The following is a 25,506-nucleotide window of genomic DNA, read 5'->3' as shown; positions in this document are numbered from 1 at the left end:
AGTAAATGCTGAAGGATTCAGGCTGGGCAGTTGAATTGTAGTCTTCTGGCTCTTTCTCTAGGCTGTAAGCAAAGGAGAGATCAGTCAATGTCTCCTACAGCAGCGTGCCTCCTCCCTTCTCCAACATACCCATCCTCTTATCTAAACCACATTTCCTTCTCCCAAATTCCTGCCACTTAGACAGATTTTTAGCCCATTTGATGACAGAAGGAAAATTCCTCTAAGTCAAGTGGCCTCGTCTATCCTTCCCAAACCCAGGGTTGGGGTGGGGTGGGGGGTGGGGCAGTGGGAGTTCTGGGGCTCCCCAGAGGTCCTCAGGGCTGCACCCACCACACATTCACCTGGCTTTGGGAGGATGACATGGTCATAGTGAGAATTAGCAGAGTTCCCTTCCTCAAAAACGCTGAGAGTGGGAGGCTGTGTTGCCCAAGAGTGACCATGGCCAGTCCCCTGGAGGTGGCCTCCCCAGGGGCAGGAGTGGAGCGAGGCAGGCCTGGGGGACCTTGGAGCCAGTCACCCTCAGGTGGTGAATGGGCCTCTCCCCCCACATTCTGCCTTTCCAACATCACCTTCCCACCTGGAAAGTGGAGCCAGGGAAGAGTCAGGGTCAGAGGTCAAGAACACAGCCCAGATACCCCATGTGGCAACATGAGATTATTGGTTTGATTTTGGTTTCTAATTGCCCTTCCCTTTTTCTTCCTAGAGAATAGAGCATATACACCCTTTACTGAGGCCAAGAGAGGGGTCTTTGGTAAAATGTAGATAAGAGAGAGAGAGTTCCCCATTTCATTTTTGGAAATATCCCATTTCCCAAGCTTCGGGAAACAATGGTACATGGATCTGTGGTTCTCAGACTTCAGCATGAATCAGCATCCCCTGGAGGCCTTGTTAAAACCCAGCCGGCCAGGACCCCCCGCACAGGTTCTGGTTCAGGGTCTGCAGTGAAGCTCGAGAAGCTGCATTTCTAACAAGATCCCAGGTGCTGCTGGTCTGGGGACCAACCACGCTTTGAGAACCCTTGTTTTAGCATAATGCCCAGCTAGAAGATGCTAAGAATCCATCAATCATTGCAGGACAAAGATTTGTCTGTCTTGTGTGTACTTGACTCAAAAGCAGCTCTCCTTAACCCCTCCTCCCAAATAGAGACCCTGAAATGCTCCAGGCCCTCAGCTCCATCCAGGGGCAAAGGCATGTGTTTCCAAGGGGCCAAGAGACAGAAGCTGACCCTGGAGGAGGTCAAACGGGTTAAGAGCCTGAGGGGACCCAAGGGTGAGGGAAGCAGGGAAGGGGAAGAGATGGGTCCACTTTTTTTCTGTCTATTGCATAGTTCTAGAACTCATGCAAGTATTTCAAACACAATTGGTTTAGTATTTCGTAGCCCCAGGGAAGGCAGCTTCTTCCCAGAAGGGAGAGATTCATGTAGCAAATGCCATTTCGTAGCAAAATGCAATGGGAGAGTAGAACAGGATGCGACTTAGAGTCAAAGACCTGGGTTTTGGCCCCAGCACTTCTCTGTGGTCTTGGGAGGATCGCTTCAGCTCTCGTAGTCTCTGTTGCCACAGCTGTAAATATATTATAATAAAACCGACCTTGAAGGGGCCCCATGAGGGTCAAAAGAGCTGCGGTGGGTGACAATGTAAAACACTGTGTGAATAACAGTTCCAATAAAGCCAATCTGAGCTGTCTTGGTTTCCACAGGAAGGACCAGTACCTCCTCTCGCCCGTGAACTGTTGGTATCTGGTCCTGCATCAGACCAGGCGGGAGAGCCGAGACCATGCCACACTCAATGACATCTTCATGAACAATGTCATCGTCCGCCTCTCCCAGATCAGCGAGGATGTCATCAGACTCTTCAAAAAGGTGGGCAAGACAGGCCGCCCCCCCTGCCTGGGTCTCTGCCTCAGGCTGGCCATGGCAACACTGTGGCAGCCAGGGTAGGATGTGGTTTGGGGACATGGGACCAGGAGGGCAGATGTATTGAAGGGTGCAAGGGGCCACGGGCTGGACTCGGCACCCCAGACCCTGAGTTTGAGTCCTGGATGTGGCTGGTGGTCAGCCACTACGGTAACCACCACTACTGCCACAAAAGTAAAAACCTTTGCATGGTTAGGTATGTAGTATACATTGATTGTAGGAAATTGGGAAAAATGGAGATGAGTACACACACAGAAATTAAAGTCACCTGAAATGTTATCACTCAGTGATACTCACTTTGGTGTCATAAGAATTTTTTTATATGTATGTATACAAATACATTTTCTATGAGAGCTCGTATTGATACATTTTCTAGTATACATATGTACTTTTCCCAAAAGAGATCAGACTGCATATATGATTTTACTATCTGCTTATGTCACCTCACAAATTATATAACACTTGACTATAAAATTTTCCCATGTCAATACATATATTTCCATAACATTTTGAACGATTACATAGTATTTTATTATATAGATGTTCCTGAATTTATTTCACCAGTCTCTCACTGTTGAACCCTTAGGTGATTTCCATATTATTAACATAGTGCTGCTGTGAGCTCCTTTGTATATACACCTTTGTCACATTGATTGCTACTTTCTTAGGATCAGTTTCTGCAACAGGAATTTTTGGGTCAAAAGTTTGCTCATTTTTAAGGCTTTTTAACAGAGTGCTTGGTTGCTTTCAGAAAGATTTTACCCACATAAACACCCATAAGCCACTGTGGAGTCCCGTTTCATGCCCCCTGGGGTCTCTGTATCCTAGCCCCTTGCACACTGCCTGAGAAAAACACTAGGTGCTGTGTCATTGTTTGTAGGACTCAACTCAATTCTGTGAACTTCATCTTCCTCGTCTGTAAAATGGTCAAGTGTGTAGCCTCTGTGAGCTTCATCTTCTTTATCTATCAAATGGGTTTATGATCAGCTACTTCCCAGGGGCAGAGTGAGGGTTACACGGAGTCATGCACGGGAAGGAGGGAGGTATTGAGAAGTGGTTCAGGGTGTGGTCTCCAGTCCAGAGTTCTTAAATTTCTGGGTTCATAATCCTGGTTCCATCATTTATTGTGTCTTTGGGCTTGTTCCTTAAACTGTCTGTGCCTCAGTTTCCTCATTTGTGAGATGGGGAGAGATGTACCCACAGGGCAGTTGCGAGGATTAAAAGGATTGTGAATCCCAAGTAAAGCCTGGAGAATGGCGCCCGGCACTCAGTAAATGCTCAGGAAGGCTGGCTGTTACTATACGACTGTTAAGAGACCATTACTACTAAAATAATCTAGCTCATCTGTTCTTGCCAGGTGCCAACTTTAGGCAGTCGGTGACCTGGGATTGCTAGAAGCACAAGGAAGAGGACAAGCTGATTTGAAATATAATAATCTCTCCCAGGTCTATATTTGGATTGCCCACTTTGAGGATGATTCTAGAGCAAAACTGTAGTCGCTGGCTAATTCCCTCCCGCTACACAATATGCTCTCTTCTCCTCCTGGGGCCGTGTTTATGAAATGTAGTCTAAGTTTAATATCTACGTAAGCAAACATAATTAGGATGGTAAATACAGTGCAATTAAAAAAAAAATCACACAGTGCAAACCAGTGATTCAGGTCACTTGGTCCTGTCATCAGCCCCCGCCTGCCGTTGGTGTCACATCGTTTTTCCTGGGTGGGAGTGACTCACAGAGAAGGGGTCATTGAGGCCCTTAGGAAATGAAGGGTCTCTTGCCTGTGCTGAGCCCTGGGACAAGTGAGATAAATCTTTTCAGTCCTCATTTAGGCTGACAGCAGCCTCACTTTTGATGGAGGTTAACAGGGTGGAAAATAATGAAAAAATGTCTACAGCTGAGCTTCTGGCTGTCCTGTTACCCAGCCTGTGCCTGTGGAACAAAGGAAGTGACCCACCCCGTGGGCTGGAGAGAGAGGGGGAGGGGCCTGGCTGGCTGATGGAGCACAGTGGGGCCCCTTTGTGTCGCATCCTCTGTCATGCATAACCTCAGCCCTGAGGAGAAACTCCTTATTTAATGATAGTTCTTGCAGACCTCAGAACGGCTACAGGGCTCATCTCTGGTCAGGCTGGGGATGGTCACTCACCCCATTTTACAGATGAGGAGGTAAAGCCTGAGAAGCTGCAAGGAGAACCTAGACTTGGCGACTTCTGGCCTGTTGTCATCACCAGCAGGAGACAGTGTGGCTGAGCTTTGGGAGTCTGTCTAGAAGTGCCTCTCACTGACTGTGACCCTGGGCAAGGCTTCCTGAGCCTCAGTTTTCTCATCCCGGAAATGGAGATAGTGACAGTGCCTACTCTGGGGGCGCTGCTTTGCAGAGTAGAGGTAGGCCAAGTGTCCAGCAGAGGCCTAGCCTCCAGTAGGTGCTCATTAAATGCTGGCTCACTAGTGATCCTGAAAGGTAAAGCTCCCACCCCTACCCCGACCCCCACATTCCTGAGCTGGGTCCAGCACTGGGGCCAGGCCAGTGTTCCTTCACCATCCACCACGTCATACTCTGGCAATGAGTCTGCAGGAGGTGGGAGTGGCTTCCAGGCCAGGTGTCCTTCCCGTGTTTGGGCCTGGAGCAACTGCCCTGCCTGACAGCTTCTCACTGACACAGGATACTCTTTGACTTAATAACTTACCTTTTCCTGATTCTCCATTTCCCCTTTTGCAGTGGAATGTATTCTTATGACTAGAGGCCCACTTCAAATTCCAGAAGCCGTTCTAGGGTTCTTCTGTGCAAATGGACTTCTGCTTGCAGGTGGCCCTTGCTTTAAGTGTGAGATGAGGATCCACCATAGCAGAAGGGAACTGGACCAGATCTTAGAGGCCATCGTAGTGATCAGGACTCGTATGGTTGCAAACAATAGAAACCCAGCTCAACTGGCTTGAGAGAAGAAGGGGAACTTATCAGCACTCTGGAGCCAAGGCTGGCTTCAGGAATGGAGGGCTTCAAGGGCACAAAGGATGTAATCAGAACTTAGTCTGCCTGCAACTCTGCTCCAGTTTTCTCTGTTTTCCAATTTTTTCCTTGGTAGGGGGAGGGTGGTGATGGTGAAGGGCTCTTTTGTAGTCAGTCTCTCTCCATGTGATGACCAGGTGGCCTCTGGCAGCTCTAGGCTTACATCCTACCGGCTTCAAGTGGAAAGTGAGAGCTCCTTTTCCCCAGAATAGGGTCTCACAGGCTGTAGTTGGCCCAGCGTGGGTCGCTTGAAGCACTCCTGAAGCTGCCCCTGTGGCCGGTGAGATGCTGTGCTCTGACTGACCAGGCCTGGGACACATACTCCCCTCTGAAGCCAGGAGTACACTCAACCCCACCTGACACATAGGATGGAGAATGGGGGAGGGGTGGTTCCCTGGGAAAAACTGGGGTGCTCCTACAAGAAGAAGGGTGAAATAAAACAATGTGTCTACCAGGCCTTCTGTTCCAGTCCCTTTATCATCCTCCCAGGAGTCGTCCTCCCTCTGCTAGATCTCCCTTAATAAAGGGCATTCAACACCTCTCGGGATAGCTCATTCCATTTGGGGACAACTGTGATCAGTAGAAAATTCTTCCCAATGTTGAGATGAAATCTTACCGTATTTCCGCTCATGGGTCCTGGTCACACCCTTGAGGGCCGCATGATCACATCCACATGGAAACCTGTCAGTTGCTCGAAGACAGAAATCATGGCCACCCACCCAGATCTTTCCCACCTCTGGGTAAACGTTCCAGGTTCCCTCAAGTGACCCCTGGGATTTGGCTTTGTGTTTTCTGCCCACCTGTCACACCCAGATCTTCTCTAACCCACAGAAGCTAATCTTTAGAACCATTCAGAACACTCCAGGAGGTCTGACCAGCCGAGAGTAGAGCAGGGCTGTCTAGACACTTTATTTCTGATAATGAAATCTGTGAAGGCGTTTGCCTTTCTGATGATAGTCTTGTCACACGGGTGACTCACTCTGAACTCTCAGCTCAAATCCCCAGGTATTTTTGTACCAACTCTTTTTTAATCTGTCCCATGAATTCTGCACTTGTGTTTCTTTGTATTTGCCCTTTCAAAACTTCGTTTTATTAGAGTCTGATCTAATGAGATCAGTGTCCTTATTTAAGTGATTTTTCAAGCAGCAATAGAGTAACTTTTCTAAGAGGTCCTAATTCCTCCCGTGTAAGAACAGCCTGTTTTATAACTTCTCCATGTCTTCCTCCTCTGGGTTTCCTTCTTCTACGTGTCAATTCTTTGGCCCTGTATTTGATTCTTCTCTACCTTGTTAGTGGAGAGGTGGATGGTGGGGCAGAGGGTTGATAATGAGTTCACAGTGGAGGTGACTCTTGAGTTGGATGTTGAAGGATGAATAGGAGTCTGCCAAGTGGGGAAAGGAGGTTGGGAGTTCAGTCTTAGGTGAAAGGCAAGAGCACAGTGGGTAGAATTTATCATGATGGAGGTCCAGGGCAACTCGGAATGGATCGCAAAATAGCGCTCCACAGCTGAATTTGGTTCTTAAGTGTAATCTACTTGGCTCTCACTATGTTAAGAAAAATTGAACCAAAATTTAAAAATTGTGGGATTTCACATAAAAATCAGGATTTTGTGTTTCTTTTGAAAAATCAGAAGTGCTGCCAGTACCAAGTGCACGTGGGTTCGTACTTGGCAGTAGTTGACTGGAACTGAGTAGCTGCTGGCCATTTTAGGAGGGCACGATCTCTCCACTGCCCCATGCTCCCTGCTCTCATCTAGTGAACGACACCTCCTTGGTTCCTTTATTTTGTCTCCCTGACCCTTTATGCATTTTAGTTCGTGGCCTCATCTTTGAACAGTATCTGCCAGTGGTTCCCGAATTCTCGCGTCGGAATCTCCTGGAGGGCTTGTTAAACATGGATTGCTGGGTTCACTCCCACAGTTTCTGATTCAGTAGGTCAGAATCTGCATTTCTAACAAGTTCCCAGGCAATGCTGATGCTGCTGGTCTGGGGCCACGTGGAGAATGACTGATTTAGTCCAACCTCCTTTTCCAGGTGAGGTGACTAAGGCCCTCCGTCTGGTAAGCACAGAGTCTGGCCTCAAATGCACGTTTTCGACTCCAGGTCTGGTACTGAATGCGCCACCGCCTGTGGTGCACCAGCAGAGAGGTTCCATCTGCATCCTGCTTGCCCTCCCTCCTCGCCCCTAACCATTTCTGAGACTGGGCATTGAAGCCCCTTCCATTTCCAGCCTCAGCTTCCTTAACAATAGCCATCCATTATTCTATGCTCTCATGCCTGCAGAATTTAATGACTTGGCCTGGCCATGAAGTGAATTTGATTGTTGGAAGCTGCGGTGTTCTGGAGGAAGCACTAATGAGGAAAGACTCTTAGCAGAGAAGAGAGGGCATTTGGGGGGCTTGTGTTTGAAAGCAGCCATTCACTGTGTGGCAATAAGGGCTTGGTCTTCAGTGAGCTTTCTGGTTCCCGCCTCGAAGATGTCCGTCGCATTTCATAAATAAATCAGGGCTTTTGTGTCCAATAATTGCCTTGCTTTGTAACCAAGATCAAAAGCATCAATGGGCTTGGATTCAAAGCCAAGTTTATTTTTTATTTTTGCAGGAGAATGAGGGTTTGCATGCTGGAGGGTCCAGCTATAAGGCCTGCATGGAGAGAGAGGGCGCGAAGTGGGCAAACAGCCAAGGAAGGAGGAGACTTCAGCCAATCTCCACTGTCTCCCAGGGAGATGAAGTCATGAATGCTCGCTCTGATGGTAGAGCCTGCTGAGGTCACCATCAGGCATTCCCAACTCAATCAATAAACGTATATATTTGTGCTATCGCGACAGTAGGTAAACAGTAATTATAGATTACAGGCAATTAGTGAGTGCTTACTATGTGCTAGGCTCTGGGCTAAGCATTCTATAGACATTTAATTCTTAAAGCCTAAGAGGCAAATGCTGTCATGGCCCCACTTTACAGATGAGGAAGCCGATGCTGATAAAGGTGGAGCGGGGGTTTGAATCTAGATGTTTCTGACTCCAGAGCCCATGCTCAGTGGTAAAGGCAGGTGCTAAGGAAGATAGAGAGATGAGTCAGACACAATGCCCTTGGTCAAGGAGCTCACAGTGTAGAATGGAAGTGAAGACAGATGTGTAGCAGTGAGTCAAATACAGTGGAGAGAGAAGTTGGTTCAGAGGGAAGAGGACCTCCAATCTGGGCTGGCAGGGGAGTTTGGGGAAGGTTCCGTGTTGGGGAGGCAGCATTTGAAGTGAGCCTTGAAGGATTGCATGTATCCCAGCTTGGGTTCCCGGGGAAGCCAGCTCTGAGACAGTGATTATGGTGCAGGGGTTTATTAGAAGTGCTCTTGGGGTCCCCCCTGCAGAAGGAAAGGGAGGGAAGGAGGGGTCAGTGAATGGAGAAGTTGGGCTGTGGTTCAGTCACGACTAAGGCCTCAACTCACTCCTGGGGGAGCTCTGAAGCTGGGGTGGCCCTTCCTTGTTCTCTTGAGTCGTGGTGTGGAGGCTGGGCCAGTATATCTTCAAGGTGCTGCTGGAAGGGTGTGTGGCCTTGGGCAGATGCCTCTTTAGGAGAGGCAGTTCCCAACAGGACTGACGGCTGAGGGTGTCTGCGGACCACACTCCCCACAGCTGGGCGAATAAGTCCTCCATTCCTGAAGGGGATCTAGATGGTGTGTCACTGTGTCCACAGCAGATATGCAGAGATTCGGGAAAAGTGAGAGACAAGATTCCAGACCAAAGCAAAGGCCTGTGGGCAGGAAAGTCTGGGTCCTGTATCATGAACAGGTAGGGCGGTGTTGCAGTGTGGTGCAAGGGTTAGTGTTATGGGCACTCTGGCTCAATCCCTTTCTGCCACATTCCAGCCCTGTGAGCTCAGCCTAATCCCTAAATCCTCTGAGTTTCTTCATTTTCAAAATGGAGCTAATAATAACCTCCTCCATAGGGTTGTTGTAAGGATTAAAAAATGATGATATAAATGCCTACCTGGTATACAGTAAGCAATCAATAAGTATTAGCTATTATTAGGATGATTATTGGGACTTTGAGAAAGAATACAGTGAAAATTAAGATTGGAGATGGGATGAAGGAATATTTTTATTCAGGGCAGACAGGTTAAACAAAGGGTCAGAAATAAGAAAATATGCTCAGGAAACCACTCACAGATTAGTTCTAACTGATGGTGGTCTTTCTTCTTTTATTACCTCTTATTTCTTTTTCTTGCCTTCTTATATTGGTTAGGACCTCCATCTGGCACAGTATGGAGGGAAATGGGAGAGAAGTGGCATTCTTGACTTTTTGTGTGTTTTTTTTTGAGGAAGATTGGCCCTGAGCTAACATCTGTTGCCAGTCTTTCTCTTTTCTTCTTTTTTCTCCCCAAAGCCCCCAGTACCTAGTTGTATATCCTAGTTATAGGTCCTTCTAGTTCTTCTCTGTGGGATGCCGCCTCAGCATGGCTTGATGAGCGGTGCGTAGGTCCATGCCCAGGATCCGAATCAGCAAACCCTGGGCCGCTGAAGCAGAACGAGCAAACTTAACCGCTGCACCACCAGGCTGGCCCCAGCATTCTTGACTTTTAAAAGGCATGCTTCTAACTTTTCACCATTTAAAACAAAAACTCTTAGCAAATTAGGAATAAACAGGAACTTTCTTAACCTGATAGAGGGTATTTACCAAAAACCAACAGCAAATATCATGCTTCCTACTGAAGAGAGTTCAACAAGATAGCTGGTTACAAGATCAATATACAAAAATTAATGATGTTCCTGTGTGCCAGCCACATCCAATTAGAAAATGTGATTTTAGAATGCGTACATTAGAAAACAAGAATGATTGAAAATTAATTCCATTAATGCTACAAATTAGCTGCATCCTAGAAGTTTTGGTAAGTGATGCTTTCCTTGTCATTCAGATATAAATATTTCATAGTTTCCATTGCAATTTCTTCTTTGCGCCATGAATTATTTAGAATTATGTTTATTTTAGTGTCAAAGATTTTTTTAAAGCTTTCTACTTTTAATTTCTAACTTCATTGTACTGTAAAAGAAAATAAGGTCTGTAGGTTATAGTTTTTGATTTCTGTTGGAGCATTTGCCTTATCAGATATCAAGGCTTCCTCTAAAGTGATAGTACAACGAGTATTCCTAGAGCAGTGCTAGGTAAACTCTCCAACAGAACAGAACAGAGCCCAAAACACAGCCCTCCACCAATGGGAACACAGTATATGGCAGTGGTGCATTACTGCCATATACTGGGGGGAAAGAGAGACTGTTTAGTAAATGCGGCTGATTCCATTGATTGTTTCTCCTTATTATTTTTAGGAACTAATTTTATATGTACACACACATGTATATTTTTTCATATGGAAAAAATAAGACCTCCACCTTAGTTTACAAAAATATATTCTAGATGGATTCAAGTGCTAAAGGTAAAAAGCAAAACAAACTTTTGGAAGAAAATGTAGGAGATTACATTTAAAACTTTGGGGGAAGGAAAAGAAACATAAAAAAGAATGTTCCTTCTGCTTAAAGAAAACATAAAAAAGCACAAAAACCATAAAGGGAAATATTAATAAATTCCATTATATAAAAATTTTAAAAATCTTCCTACAATAACAACAACTAATAAGTAAAGGGAAAATACCAATGAGACAAGGAGAGGATATTTGGCGTGCAGAGAATTAATAAAAGGTTAAGCCAGAATATAAAATCAGCTCCTACAAATTAATAAGAAAAGGGCAAACAACCCAATAAAAACATGCATGAAAGATATAAATGGGTAAGTCACAGAAAATGAAATTTAAATGGTTAAAAATATAGCTTTGTAGTATATTTTGAAGTCAGGGAGTGTGATACCTCCAGCTTCCTTCTTTTTTCTCAGGATTCCTTTGGCTATTCGGGGTCTTTTGTTGTTCCATATAAATTTTAAGATTCTTTGTTCTATTTCTGTGAAGAATGTCATTGGAACTTCGATAGGGATTGCATTGAATCTATAGATGGCTTTAGGGACTATGGACATTTTAACTATGTTAATTCTTCCAATCCAAGAGCACGGAATATCATTCCATTTTTTGTGTGTTGTCTTCAATTTCTTTCAACAATGTTTTATAGTTTTCAGTGTACAGGTCTCTCACTTCTTTGGTTAAATTTATTCCTAGGTATTTTATTCTTTTTGTTGCAATTGTAAATGGGATTGTATTCTTAATTTCTCTTTCTGCTACTTCGTTGTTAGTGTATAGAAATGCAACTGATTCTTTTGTTGTTGTTGTTGTTGGGAAAGATTCACTCTGAGCTAACATCTGTTGCCAGTCTTCCTCTCTCTCTCTTTTTTTTTTTTCTCCCCAAAGCCCCAGGACATAGTTGTATATTTTAGTTGTAAGTCCTTCTAGTTCTTCTATGTGAGCCACTGCCACAGCATGGCTACTGACAGACAAGTGGTGTGGTTCTGTGCCCAGGAACCAAACCCCGGCCACCAAAGCGGAGCACCCTGAACTTTAACCACTAGACCATCAAGGCTGGCTTGAAATGCAACTGATTTTTGTATGTTGATTTTGTATCCTGCAACTTTACTGTATTCATTCATTATTTCTAATATTTTTCTGGTGGATTCTTTAGTGTTTTCTATATATAAAATCATGTCATCTGCAAAAAGTGACAGCTTCACTTCTTCCTTTGCAATTTGGATCCCTTTTATTTCTCTTTCTTGCCTGATTGCTCTGGCTAGGACTTCCACTGCTATGTTAAATAGGAGCATCTTTGTCTGGTTCCTGTTCTTAAAGTGCTGGCTTTCGGTTTTTCTCCATTGAGGATGATATTAGCTGTGGGTTTGTCATATATGGCCTTTATTATGTTGAGGTACTTTCTTTCTATACCCATTTTATTCACAGTTTTTTTCATAAATGGATGCTATATCTTGTCGAATGCTTTCTCTATGCATCTATTGAGATGATCATGTGATTTTTATTCTTCATTTTGTTAATTTGGTGTATCACATTGATTGATTTGTGGATGTTGAACCATCCTTGCATCCCTGGGATAAATCCCACTTGGTCATGGTGTATAAATATAAGAAAAGATGGTCACCCTTACTGGTAATAAGGAGAAGGTAAAATAAAATGAGACACAATTTCATTCCCATTAGATTGGTAAAAACAATCCTAAGTGCTAGCAAGAAAGTGGAGCAGCAGGGGCTCTCATATCCTCCTAGTACACATGTAAATTGGTCCAGCCCCTCTGGAGAACCATTGGGCAGTATCTAGTAACAGTAGAAGAAGAGGTACATACCCACAGCCCAGGAATTCCACCTCTAAGTATAACCTAAAGATACTCTAGTGTATCTACACACACAAAAAACCTTGTACAAGGATGTTTACTGCACTAGTGTTTACAGTAAAGAAACAAAGAGAAATCACCTAAACGTCCATCATGAAGGGAATGGTTAGATAAGCTATGGATAGTCACGTGCTGGAATATTGTACCATTGTTAAGATGAAGGAACTAGATCTACATGTATCAATGTGGATAAAACTTGAAAATGCAATGTAGGGTGAAAAAAGCCAGGTACGCTGTATTTTTGTACAATTTAAAACAGAAATTAATAGTTCATTTTGTTTATGTTGTTAGACACCTGTCTGAAATAAGGCTATACAAAGGTGGATTGTGTAAGAATACACACTAGCTTCAAAATAGTAATTGAGGAATGAGGGCGGAAGGAAGGAGACAAAGAACACTTCAGTGGTATCTATAACATTTTGCTTCCTAAGAGTAATTTTGAAGGAAAAATGGCAAACTCTTAATAGTTATCTAATTTGGGTGGCATGTTCATGGGTGTTATTGTTCTCTCTACTCCTCTGTCTGTTTTAAATATTGGAGCACTGAAATTAAGGGGGCAGAAAAAGAAAGGCAGGTTGGAGACAGATCAGGGAGGCCCTTGGGTGCCAGAATGACAAGCTGGACTTTATTTTCTAGACCTTGGAGAACAACTGAAAGTTCTTGAATAGAAGGTGACGCGATCAGAGCCAAGTTTGAGGATGATTAATTTGGCGTATTCAATGGCTTTGAAAAGAGAGATGCTGGACTCAGGGAGAGCAGTTACATGTTATTATACATATACACTAATATACAGATTAGTGGTGGAAGGTAATAGGAGCCTGGGTCAGGGAGGTTGATATGGGAATAGAAAGGAAGGAAGGGATAGATGGATGAGTGGATAGGTGGATGGGTAGGTTCATGGGTAGATGGGTAGATGGCTGGATGGCTGGGTGGATGGATGGAAGAATGAGTAGATAAGTGGATGAGTAGATGGGTGGATGAGTACATGGGTAGAAAGGTGGTGGATAGATGGGTGGATACATGGGTACAGACATTATTTAAATGCCAACGCAATTCTCATTATGTCCTATTGACAAACAATGCATATGAAATAGAAGATCAGATTATAAAATGACAAGGAGGTTAAAGAGATGTCTCAGACCAGTGATTCAACAGTAATAAGTGATCAATAATGTTTTGAATCCAACAAATAAGCCTGACAACACCCATATTCACCCTGAAGGTAATACAGAGAGGGAGAAAGCTCAAAACTGAGTGGCTTCCAGTTTTCGTAGATGTTGGTTTTTCAGGAAGGCAGCTTTGTCACGCTCCCCAGGACACAGACTCTCACCCCTCCCCCACCAAACTCTCCTCTCCTTATCTGTGGGTAAGAGAGTCATGGCAAAAATATATATATATAGGCCAACATCAGGGACACAGCCAAGAGAGATTACTCCTGAGTATGTTCTGCTTCCGCAGAGACTCAGCCCAGCATTCCACACCATCTCCTGTCTTGGCCTGGAGGCCAGGAGGAGGGGCCAGGACTTGATCACAGATAAGAGGAGATTCTGCAAAATGGCACTGGGCACTGTGTGTTATCTAATATTTACGATGATCTAAAGCAGAGCCTTATAAACGTCAGTATGCTTTTTACATTAAGGCAGAAGAGTATCCATGTTTTATAATTATTTTGGAATGTTTGGGAAAAAAATTCTAAAAGCACATAGAGTGCTAGCTCTCCCAATGGAGTCAGCGGAGTGGAATGGTTGAGAGAGTCACATTTACCAGCTATCATCTTGGGTAAATTACTCACCTTCCCTGAGCCTCTATGTCCTAATCTTTAAAGTGGCATTAATGATAGTGCCTCCTATAAAGGGCTGATATTAGGCTTAAATGAGGTGTTGTCTGTAAAGCAGTTATCATTGGACCCGGCACATGCTAAGAGATCAAGAAACAATAGCTATTATTATTGTTATTGTCTATAATGATAAGTATCATTAGTAATAACAGTACTAAGCATTATTATTAACAATAATAAGTATTAGTATTAATAATATTTAGTAGTATTAGTAGAGATCCAGGAACTCTTAGGCTGACATATCAGGTCACTTATTCATAGCCATTCCCTGGACTTCCTCAGACCTGTTATTTTAAGCATTTCTGAGAATGAAGGCTTTTAGCTCAAACAGGGTCCCAGAGAGATGCTGGGAGTAATTACAGGGGAAATAGGGTGACCCTTATTGCCTCAGCACCTTGCTGGGCTCGTGAGTAGGCATCAGTGGGGCCCACCGCTGCCAAGAACACGTGAGAAGTGGTTCCAGAGCCTTTCTGTTTCCTTGCAGCCCCATATCCGAGTCCTGGCAACAGGAGGAAGAGTTCAGGGCTCAATTCTGCATTCCAGCTTCGTGCAAAAACAAGTAGACAACAACATTTGGAGCTGCAGCAACAGGAGACATAAATTAGTTTGGGAAGGGGAGGAAAAGAAGGGAGGTGTCCAGGAACAAAGAAAGTAAGACAGTGGAGGAGAGGGGAAGAGTAGCAACGTTTCGAATGGAAGGTGGGGCCGAGTTTAGGTTAAGGGTGACCTAAACTGGAGTCACCCTTTGGAGGCAAGGGGTGGTGACATGACAGAGCGCCAGCAGCCCAGTTTTTGGCAAGCTAGGACGCGGCCAGGAGAAACAGTTAGCCAGTTAGCTGTCCAAGCTGCTGTGTTCAGGGACAAGCTGACCTTCTAGGACAGACTGGAGAAGCCGCATCCCTCTGAGACACGCCTTTGAAGCCTTTGCTTTGGAAATAAAAACACAATTGCTTTGGGAGATGGCCAGTTCTTACATATATCATATATTTAAATAGGGAACATCTGGGGGGTCTCAAAACCTGTCATTTGATGAGAAAACAAGCCAGAGTGTATAAAAGCAGTGGGATTTAGAACTAAAGGAGAGAAAGGTTTTTGTTTTTATTTAGTTTTGTTTATTTATTTGTTTCCTATTGTTTGCTTGGAACCCCAAAACTAGGAAAACCATGGAATGTCCCCAAAGGTCTCCCAACATGAGAACATCTAGTCAAGCAAAGAGTGAGAAAAGAGAGACAGGCCTTGCTGTCACATCGCCTGATGAGATGGGAGAGAGGCTGGAGGCCCACGCATGGATAATTGAGAGTTGAGGATAATTGAGAGTAAGGAAAACCTTATTCCCTGCCTTAAACTTTCCTAAAGGATTGTTTAGAATGGTCTCCTCTGGAGAAGTGAAGAGGGAGTCTTGTCATTAAAACCCAACATTTTAAGACAGTGTTATTTTCTAGACATAAAGGGCGACTTGAGCACCGGAAACGACCCGCCTCTGAGTTAGTTTGAGTGAGGCAGGGACTTGCTGTTTAAAACGGCAAGTTTTTGAACTTTTTGAACTTTTCAAATACGTCATAAAGTCCTATGACCTACAGTAATATTTTTGAGGGTTTTCCCTTGAAGGCATGATTAGCGCTGCCTTGAAAACTAAATCAATCACCCATGGCAAGATTTTTATGGCAAAGAAATTGATTTTACTCAGGAATAGTTGTATCAAAAAATTTTGCCAGCTGGTCGCTTCTTGACATAACTCTGTGTGTGTGTGTGTGTGTGTGTGTGTGTGTGTGTGTGTGTGTGTGTCTGTTTGCAAAACAATGAGAGCCAAAGGTGGGCATCTTTTACTCCTCTCTGGCCTCCTACTGCTTCTGCACATCAGGTGGCTCGTGCACAGGCATTTATGGAGCTCCTTTTGTATGCAAGTCTTCGTGATCAGCACTATGGGAAGCCACAGTCCCAACCTTCATGAAGCTTATGCCCTAATTGCTTGGAAATTGGTCCTTTTGTAGGAGCTGTTTGAAAGCTGGTGCTTGGTGGAGGATTTTCAGAAGGCTATGTCACTCCATGGTCATTCTGGTATGTTCAGACTGACATAAGCACAGATTACATGAGTATTCTTTCACATGAGCAAAAATGAAAATTTACTGGATCCTGTAAACTGGAAAAGCCCAGAGGTCAGTGTGGTTTAGGCATCACTAGATCCAGGATGCAAATTCTGTTGTCAAGGCCTCAACTCTCCTTGTGGTGAGCAAGACAGCTGCAGGCAGCCTAAAACTCCTGATGTCCTAGCTTAGCGACCCTAGAAGACAGATGACCTGAGAGGATGGTTGCTAAAAAGCTGCCAGGGAAGATTCTTATTGGCTCAGCATGGAATACGTTTCTATCTCTGACCGAATCACTAGAGACAAGGTGCTGGAGCACTTTAGTCAGGCCGGGCCCACCACCGATGGCCATGCAAGCAGTGGTCAGTCCCACATCTCATATCCTGTTATCAGAAGAAAGAGGAAGGGAGAAGTGAGAGGTGCCCATCATGGCTGATTTATTTCTAGCAGAGCAGGTGGGCCAAAAAGGAGCAGTCCAAGGAGAACTAGACCCCGCAAGTAGGGGCAAGGGCTAGGGATGCAGATTCCTATGCAGGTGGTGAGAAAGTGCCAGAGGGCACACCCTCCTTCATACCTTCCTTGTGGCCTGGAATCATTGCTATTACAGCATTGCAATGGCTTGTTTCCACTTGTGTGCCTGCATCCTGCACTAGACCCTGAGGAAGCAGCCCATAGAAAGTCATTACAAGTGCCAACTTTGGAGTCAGACCAACCAAGAGCTGAATCCTGGCTCTGCCAGTTCCTAGCTGTGCAACCTGGGGCAAGTCACTCAACCCTTCTGAGCCTCCAGCCCTCATCTGTCAAGTGGGTATAATAATAGTACCTTCTTTAAAGGTTTAAATTAGATAATGTATGGAAGTGACTTTGGACAGTATTCAGCAAATGGAAAGGGCTCCATAAGTGCTAGCTGCAGTTGATAAAGCAGAGACCATGTCTCATTCAGCTTTGTGTCTTTAGTGCCTAGTTGAGGCTGGTATCTAGTAGGTATTCAGTAAATGCTTGTGTGAATTGAATCAAAGGTAGGTGAGGAATTGGCCACAGAGGGACAAGAGGAGGTAGTGCAGGCAGGAGGATGGGTTCAGGGGTGCTGGGAATCCGTGCAGGCAGTGGTGTCGGGGTCCTTGGGGGAGCCAGGAGGTTTGGTCTCAGGAACCAGACTCTTCAGTGGCTCTCAAACGTTGGGATATGAGAAGGATGCTTGCTGAAAAGGGTTCAATTCAGCAGGTGTGGGATTGCCATCCTTGATGAGCGCAAGGGGCTTCAGATGGCCACCCTCTAAGAGACTCCACTGGTTTCTGGGTCATAAACTCAAATGCCTCCATGGGCCAGACGGGTGACATGGACGGGAGATGCTGGGCAATGTGTCCAACCAGAGAGCACAAAATCCATCCAAAGGGGCTGCCATATTCTAAGCGAGGGCTCAGTATTACCGGATCTCCTAGTTTTTCAAGCTAAAAATCAGGACTCGTAGGGGAATTTCCTGATTTTTAAATCCTGAGAAAAGAGTCAGATTTTCTGAAAACACTGAATGGCCAAATAAAACACATCTGCAGGCCAGAGAAGCTGCCACTTGGAGTCTTTGGTCTAGGGCAGTGGTTCTCACCCAGAGCGATTTTGTCCCCCAGGGAACATTTGGCCATGTCTGGAGATAATTTTTGTTGTCACAACTTGGGATGGGGTGGGGAATGCTACTGGTATCTAGTGGTTAGAGGCCAGAGATACTGCCAGCCATCCCATAATGCCCAGGACAGCCCCCCCACCTCAAGTGTTATCTGGCCCTGAGGAGAGTTTAACTGGCCATAGCTATGGGCAGAAGAAAGAGGCAGAACCAGAGACACCTGCCACCTGATTTTACAGACTTTTTTGGGTCAGAGAGACAGGGCTCTGAACTTTCGATCTGAGGAACCACAGCTGCCATGGCTGAGCCCTCCTCAGCCATGTGCAATCATTTCCACAGTACACACACTTCCTGTGCATGAAGCAGCCTGCCACCGCCAACCTCTGCAGGCATGAAAGTCATGCAAGCAATGCGGACAGTGAGTGCTAATACATTGCCGTTGGGTCCCCAAGGGCTGGGTGTGATGGTCTGCTAGAGATTATCAGGGTTTTGGCCTCCTGTTCCTGGTGGAATGTTTGGTTTGGGTTCCTCATTCAGTAGTTTCTGGAACTGTAGTTGAGAATATTTCCCTTCCCAACCATAAAAAAAATAAAACGCCTTGGAGTCCTGTGCAGTTCAGTAACTATCTGCTGAGCACTCACTCTGTGGCCAGCCCCGGGCTTGGGCTGAGGGGAGATGAGCAGAGACACGGCGTTTCCATCTGGTGGCTCACAGTCTTGTTGAGGAGACACAAGAACCAGACTTCCAGTGCCTCTCCATCCAATCCACCCTCCATGTACCAGCGTCTTCATCTCCCTGAGCCGCAGTTCTAATCATCACACTCTTCTGCTTGAAAACCTTCGGGGGCTCCCAGTTCCACAGTGAATGAAGCCTGCGCTCCATCAGCCTCTGTTATCTGGCCCAGCCTCCATTTTGAGCTTGTCTTCTGCTATTCTGTTGCTGAGCTGCTCTCTTTGCAAACCAGACTTGCCTATTCCCGGTCTCCATGCCTTTGCTCGGGCTGTGCCCCTTGCCTAGAGTGCTGTCGCTGGCCATTCATGCAAGGCGAGGTGGCTCTGGTGGTACTCCCACCACCCTCTTCATCACTTCATCCCATATTACTCCATCTTCCACTCTTTCACAGCTTTTTCTGCCTCCTGCCTTAGAATTATTTGTGTTCTTGACCCTCAACGCTGCCACACTGGGAGATTAAGGGAAAAGTAAATAAAAAATTCAACTTTGTATTCCCTTTCCTGGGCAACTTCCTGGCCTTGTCTCTGGTGTCCAGTGGGTGTCAATTCAGCCTGTACTACTGTTTCCCAAGCTCTTCATCTGTGCCTGGCACGGGACCAGGTGCTGCCATATGTGTTATCTCTTTTCTTCCTCACAGGGACTCCATGACACTCCTGACATCATCCTGCTTTTACAGATAAACAAACTAAGGCTTAGAGGAACTGTCACTTCATTTGTTCATAGATTCATTCAACAAACATATTTAATGAGCACCCACTATGTGACAGGCTCTGTGGCATTGCAGGGACATAGGAGTGGGGAAGCGAGATGTTGCAGATTGGGAAACCTGGGAAACAGACTGTGAAATATCTGAATTTAGCATCTAGCAGAATGATTAGGGAGCATTCTCCCTAATCCCTTGGGATCCACACGTTGGGAGGGAAAAGGAGGGAGCAGGGTGGAGTTGGGCCATACTGCAGGCAGCCTTACTAGAAATCTTAGCCAGCCCTACGGGGAGTTCTAAGGATGGAGCAACCCTTCAGAGCTGTCCGAATTGAGACTGGAGAGGCAGGCCTCTGTGCCCCACACAGATCCGTCTTCAGATGAGGTGTCAGTCTTTGGAAGGGATGTCACCTTGTTCTTGGAGGCCATCCCTGAAGGGTGCTCTTGGCTGGTGGCTGTCTGCTGTCATCCTCCCGGCAGCTGGGGGATCTGAGCATCTACCACCAGAGAGAGTCTCTGTGCTCATGGGACTTTCATTCAAGGGGGGGAAACAAATGATAAATGAGCAAACAAGCAAGATCATTACACTTCCCTTTATAAGTGCAGAGAGGACAGAAATGGGTGCTCATCTTACACACAGGGAAGCTGAGATGCCCAAAGGTTAATGGCTGAAAACCCTGCCTCCAATCCCGGTGTCTGTGGCTCCAAAATTCAGCCCTTTCTCCTGTCTAACCAGGTCTGTGCTGGTCACACAGAGCCTCGAAAGTCAAGCTGAAGAGCTGGGTCTTGATCCTCTAGGCATTGAGGGGGCTTTGGACGGATACGGTGGAAAACATTTCTAGGAAATTACACTGGTGCGGGCACGCAGAATCGGGGGCAAGAGTCGGGGACTTGGTTAAGGGGCAGCTTTAGCAGTCCGGATCTTGCAATGATGACATGCTTGCTCTGGGACTGGTGGTGGGAAATGGATCCCTTAGGATGCTTTTGGCTGCAAGTGACAGAAAAACCTAGCTTAAAGTGGCTTAACCAACAAAGCCACCAAAGTGGACGCTCCCAGGGAGGCAGGCTCTGGGTTCAGTTCAACCAGTTTTTCAGGAGGTCATGAAGGAGCCAGGTTTCTTTTGCTCTGCCCCCCAAGGCTGCCTCCTCTTCCGGCCCTGAGATGCCTGCTGGTAGCAACTGGGGCTCCATGCTTTTTTGTTAGCACTCAGTAGAAAAGCTAAAACCTTCCCCTCAACCATCTAAGTCCTTCTCTTCTGTCCAGTTAAGTCACATACTCACCCCTGGACTAACACGAACCAGAATCCACTGTCTCAAGTTGGGATGAGGTCAGCTTCCCTGGAAGAGCTCAGCTGGAGGGATGAATGCAGGGCCAAACTCATGGCTCCATTAGGAAGCAGGAAGGGAAAGAATGGATGTTGGGGAGCGAATCAGCATTGCCTGCTACAGAGAACCAAGGACTGGGCAGTTTGAAGGCAAGATGTAGTGACAGATTGGATTGAGGAAGAGGGATTAAAAAAAAAGTGTCAAAAATAACTCCAAGGTTTCCAATTGCCCTGCCTGGGAAGATGTTATCCCATTGACCAAACTTGAGGGGATGGGGAAAGTTCGGGAGTTTGCTTTTGGATAATTTGAGTTGGATGTGATGAGGGGACATCTAGACCATACCGTTTTGCAACAGCTGAAGATACATGTCTTTGAGCTCGGGCTCAAGGTCATGTCGGACAGAGCCCAGGAGAGAGGACCGTGGAGATAGTGGCGTGGCTGCGGGTCACCGCGAAGTGGAAGCTGAAGTCAGGAGTGCGTGGGGAGCTGGCCGAGGCAGGCCTGAGAAGGCAAGGCTGGCGGGAGTTTTGGAGACAGGACTCTCCCCAGCAGAGCTGCTTCTAGGAATTTATCTGACTGGCGTCCCTGCTCGTGTGCACAGTGACAGAGTACAAGGATGTTCTCCGCATCAGTCTGAAACGTCAAGAGACTGGAGATAACCCAAACGTCCATCACTATGGAGCTGGTTAATTACTAATGATACATCTGGTTTACGGAGCCCCAAAGCAGCTGTTAAAAAAGGAGGATGCAGGAGCTACGTGGGCTGCAAAGGAAAAATCTCTTAAATATACTGTTAGGTGGAAAAAAGCGAGATGCAAAGATGTGTATAGAATACTCCCATTTGTGTTAAAAAAAAGAACATACGCTATCCAAATGTGTGCTTGTATATCCATAGACTCTTTCTGGAAGGTATCAGAAGAAACTTATAATAGCAGTTGCCTCTGGGCAGGGGTCTGGGAGCATGGGGGACTTACCCTTTATTTTTTACCTTGCTGGCTGTTCGAGTTCCTTTAACTATGCACATTTATTACCTATCAAAAAATTGATCATAAAAATAAATATGTAAGAAACTGGGGTCTTGGGTGTCAGAGGTGTTGGCGAGACTGAGGACTGAGAGGAGGCCACAGGAGGGTGTCAGAGAGTCTGGAGTCAGCAATGGGGCAAACATCAGGGGGAGGGGTCCACAGGGGAAACTGAGGCACAGGCAGATTGCTCACTTGTGAGAATCAGGGAGAATAGAAGGAGGTGGGGATAGCTGGTTGGGTTCCTCAAGCACCACTGCAGATGCATGGGATGCTACTGAAGGTTCCCCCAGAAACTCTGCATAGAAAGTTCTGCTCAGGCTCTGCTGTGCTTTTGGATTGTGTCCCCTTTCTTTAGCCACCAGAGCTAGAGGGGGGTCTAAGCAGATCTCTGGAATTGCCCTGGAGCTTTTGCTATCCGTTAAGAGATCTGGCGCAGGCAAGGGCTCCCTTCAGATGGGTGATTCTTGGCAATTTCAGGCCCAAGAGCTGAGAAAAAGGCTGTGAGGTGAGGAGAAGGAGCCTAGGAAGACATCATGTCTGCTACTGCTGAGTCCGGGGGCTCCTGACCTGCGCGGGGGCAGGAGGAAGGCGGGTTTCTGCCTGTCAGCCACCGGTCATGCTTGAGGCTGAGGAAGCTGAAAGGGAGGGCAGGATGACTCAGCGATCAGGGCTCCCATTTTCAGTACAGAAACTTCACATGATGGTCAGGGCAAAGAGGGAGAGTATTTACCAAAATAATAATAATAATAATACATAAAGTAACAGAGAATCCTAGACTCTTCAGGCTGGAGATAATCTGTTCATTGTCTTCTGAATTGCGTCCCTGAATCTGCTAAACCTGTAAGTCACCTCGTGGATAAGGGTTGAGGTCAACTTCACTGCACACTAGAAGCCCCCTTAGAAATCCATGCCCATGAGGGTGTGAGAGCCTCTGAAAAGTCCTGCGGTAAGAGAGCCTGTCTCACTCTGTTCAGCCAGCTGTTCCCAAATGTATTTGGTCACAGAAGTCCCTGCCCCTTTTTTAGTGTAGCTCCTGGCAGTAACCCCCAGACCATTTGGGGAAATGATGTGTTAGTTTAAGCTTTTTATTTTATAGATGTGGGAACTCAGGCTCCAAGGCCACGTGGCCAGTTGGTGACACAGCAGAGGTGGGAACCTCGATCTCCTGCCTCATGCTCCAGTCGGCCACCTCTGAACCTGTACTGCTCCCTGTGAACTGAGATGCTAGATCATCATTCTCAAACTGTCTTCTATGGAACCCCACTCTCATGAGATGTTAGTGAATACTGACCTAGGGACACACACTCTGGTCACATCAGCTTAGGACCCACAGAATTAAAGAAAGATGAACGGGTTGACTGGCTGGGGGCTTCTCAGAATCTTTAATATGGCAATGTGTCTGTGAATCACCAATGTAGGGAGGTGATGTGTAGGGTTCCCCAACTTATATGGCCAGGGAGTTCCTTTTGCAAGGAGCCTCTCTCTGTGGATCTGTTTCATGAACACGAGTAGAGGAATTCAAGTCTAGATCAATGAGGTTTATGTTGATTTCTGCACCTCTTCCCCCCTCTCCAAGTATTCCTGCCCTTTCTGTGTTGAAAGGAAATTGGTCAATGCAACCAGCAACCTTCTCCCCTTCTGACATTTGTTCTTCCATATTCCAGAGCAAGGAGATTGGCCTGCAGATGCACGAAGAGCTCCTGAAGGTCACCAATGAGCTCTACACAGTAAGTCCTGCTCAGGCTCTGCTGCTGTTTGGGATCGGGTCCCCTTTCTTTAGTGCCCAGGGCCAGATGGAGGCTAACCAGAGATCTAGGATGACCCTGGGCATTTTTGCTGTTTTGTGCCCAAGTGACGGGGGTCATCATGGTGGCATGTAATGACTTGCAACTCCAGCTTCTGATCCTGCCCCTCTGGGGTGGGGACAGAATGTTTAGTTTGTATAAGTTCACGAGAGATTCAGATGACTGCCAGCTGTGGGGATGTGTTACCTTCAAAGCAGAAGACACAAAGTCGAGGCAGGGGGAGCACGGACACAAAAGCTCCTGAGGCAGGGATGTGGGTTTGCAGTCAGGTAGGACAAGCTGAAGTCAAGGCCTGCTCCGTGCTGACTGTGGGACCAGAGGCAGGCCCGTAGCTTGTCTGGGTCTCAGCATCCTCATCTGCAAGATGGAGCATTGTTCTGAAGATCACATGACGTGATGGGAGTGAGCATACCTTGTGTCGGGGGAAGAGGGAGAATCTCCCTCTGCCCTTTTCCTTAAGGTTCTTATGGCTGGCCAAATAATTAACAAGACAGGTTAGCAGGAGAAAATAATACCAAGTTTAATAACATGTATACATGGGAGAAAGCAGGGACGCTGCATTTCTCAACACAATAGCAGAAATTCTCATCTTAAATACCATGTTCAACCAAAGCCAAGGAGGATGTTGGGGGAGGGGGGAGTCAGTTACAGGAGATTACCACTGAAGCACAGTAAACAAGAGTAAGGTTATTATGCAGATTTAAGGCCTCACCTTCCACATTGATAAGCCTCTAGAAATGAGGCCATCCCCCCTCTTCCCAAAACAGAGAGGGAGATACCTTTACAAATGGAGATTTCCCTTATAAATGTAAATGATTGTCTGGCAACTCCTCGCAGGGCCATCCAGAGAATGTGGCCAGAGAGACAGAACTTCCGATAAGATGGGCTTGTTGGTGCCTTTTCTATTGTAACCTCTATCCTACATTATCTTTACAGCCATCACGATAGATCTGTTCCAGGAAGGAGCCACCATGTCAAATTCTTTAGGCAGTTAGTGGGGGAGGTCAAATGTCCCTCAGAGAAAACAATCAAGGTAAAGAGATATATTTTAGGATGGCCAAATCTTGATCTCCCACACTTGCCACCTCCAAGGAATAATTTCAGAACATCACAGTTTGGCCCACAACTGACCTTGCTACCTACGCGGAGGCAAGATCTAACTGGACTTGGGATGGGTGTTTGAATCCAAGAATGCGAGTCAATGGGGACACAAGCACACCAGGTTATCATGAGGGAATTTACTGACCGTGCTTCGAGGAGCATTTGGCTTCCTTGGGGAAGAATGCGGTGAGCCCCAGGGACAGCCTGGGGGAGCAGGGTGGGGCAGCCCCCGCAGACAGAGCTCCAGGCCCTTCACCCCAGGACAGAGTAGAGTAAAGCTGTTATGTTTTAAATACGTGGGGGTTCCTAATCAAGTTCCTCATTAAAAGGGGGGATTCTCTGCTAAAATTATATTTGAAAATCCCTGGTGTGACGGGAAAGAAGAGCAGGCTGTGAGAAGGCCCCTCTCTTTGGTATTATTGTCTTTCCACGGTCATGTCCTGTGTGGCCAACAGGTGGTAGACTCCTCAGGGACCAAGAGCCTTTGCCCAAAAGCTTGGACCTCAGGTCAGAAGTCTTGCCTCAGACGTCAGCCAACTACGGGGCTTTGGGCAGGGCATTCACCTTTCTGGGCCCCAGTCTCCCAATCAGTAAAATGGGGGTGAGAGTTCCTGGAAGTTAATCTATAAAAGTTGAAACTCACATTTCTGTGATTCCAAGTTAAGGAGCAAAACTTGAGGCCTGGACAGTTTTTAGCTGGGTCATTGCTTAGGGTAAAAGAAGAATTGCTGCTTGAGAAAAAAACGTGACTTTGAGTCTGCTGGGCATTGTAGGGAGAATCGCCTAGTAGTTTAAAGCCCGAGACCTGGGTTCAAATGCAGTTGTTAAATAGAAAGAATACTAGCTACTTATTGCACACCCTTGTGAGAATGAAAGGAGATCAGATGTGTAAAGCACACTTAGAGCAAAGAGAACAAAAAGGCAGAGTGTATCAGAGTTCTTATATCACTCTTGTCACCATTTACGGCTCCTTGGCAAGTGTGAAACAGGCCATTGTGCATTCCCACAGTGGGGGAGGGCAGTGATAAATGT

General features: G+C 46.1%; 1 protein-coding gene across 1 annotated transcript in view; it reads left to right on the top strand.

Moving 5' to 3' along the window:
• The window catches only part of LOC131419146 (SLIT-ROBO Rho GTPase-activating protein 3), a 248,436-nt gene that overhangs the window by 134,525 nt on the left and 88,405 nt on the right, over positions 1–25,506 (top strand). The window contains exons 3-4 of the mRNA XM_058564009.1: positions 1,699–1,861; positions 23,233–23,295. Coding sequence (XP_058419992.1) covers positions 1,699–1,861; positions 23,233–23,295 — 226 coding nt within the window. The remainder of the gene's footprint in view (positions 1–1,698; positions 1,862–23,232; positions 23,296–25,506) is intronic.

This window comes from Diceros bicornis, chromosome 2 (genome assembly GCF_020826845.1).
Source record: "Diceros bicornis minor isolate mBicDic1 chromosome 2, mDicBic1.mat.cur, whole genome shotgun sequence".
In the NCBI taxonomy this organism is placed as follows: domain Eukaryota; kingdom Metazoa; phylum Chordata; class Mammalia; order Perissodactyla; family Rhinocerotidae; genus Diceros; species Diceros bicornis.
This window is presented reverse-complemented; position numbering and strand designations above follow the sequence as displayed.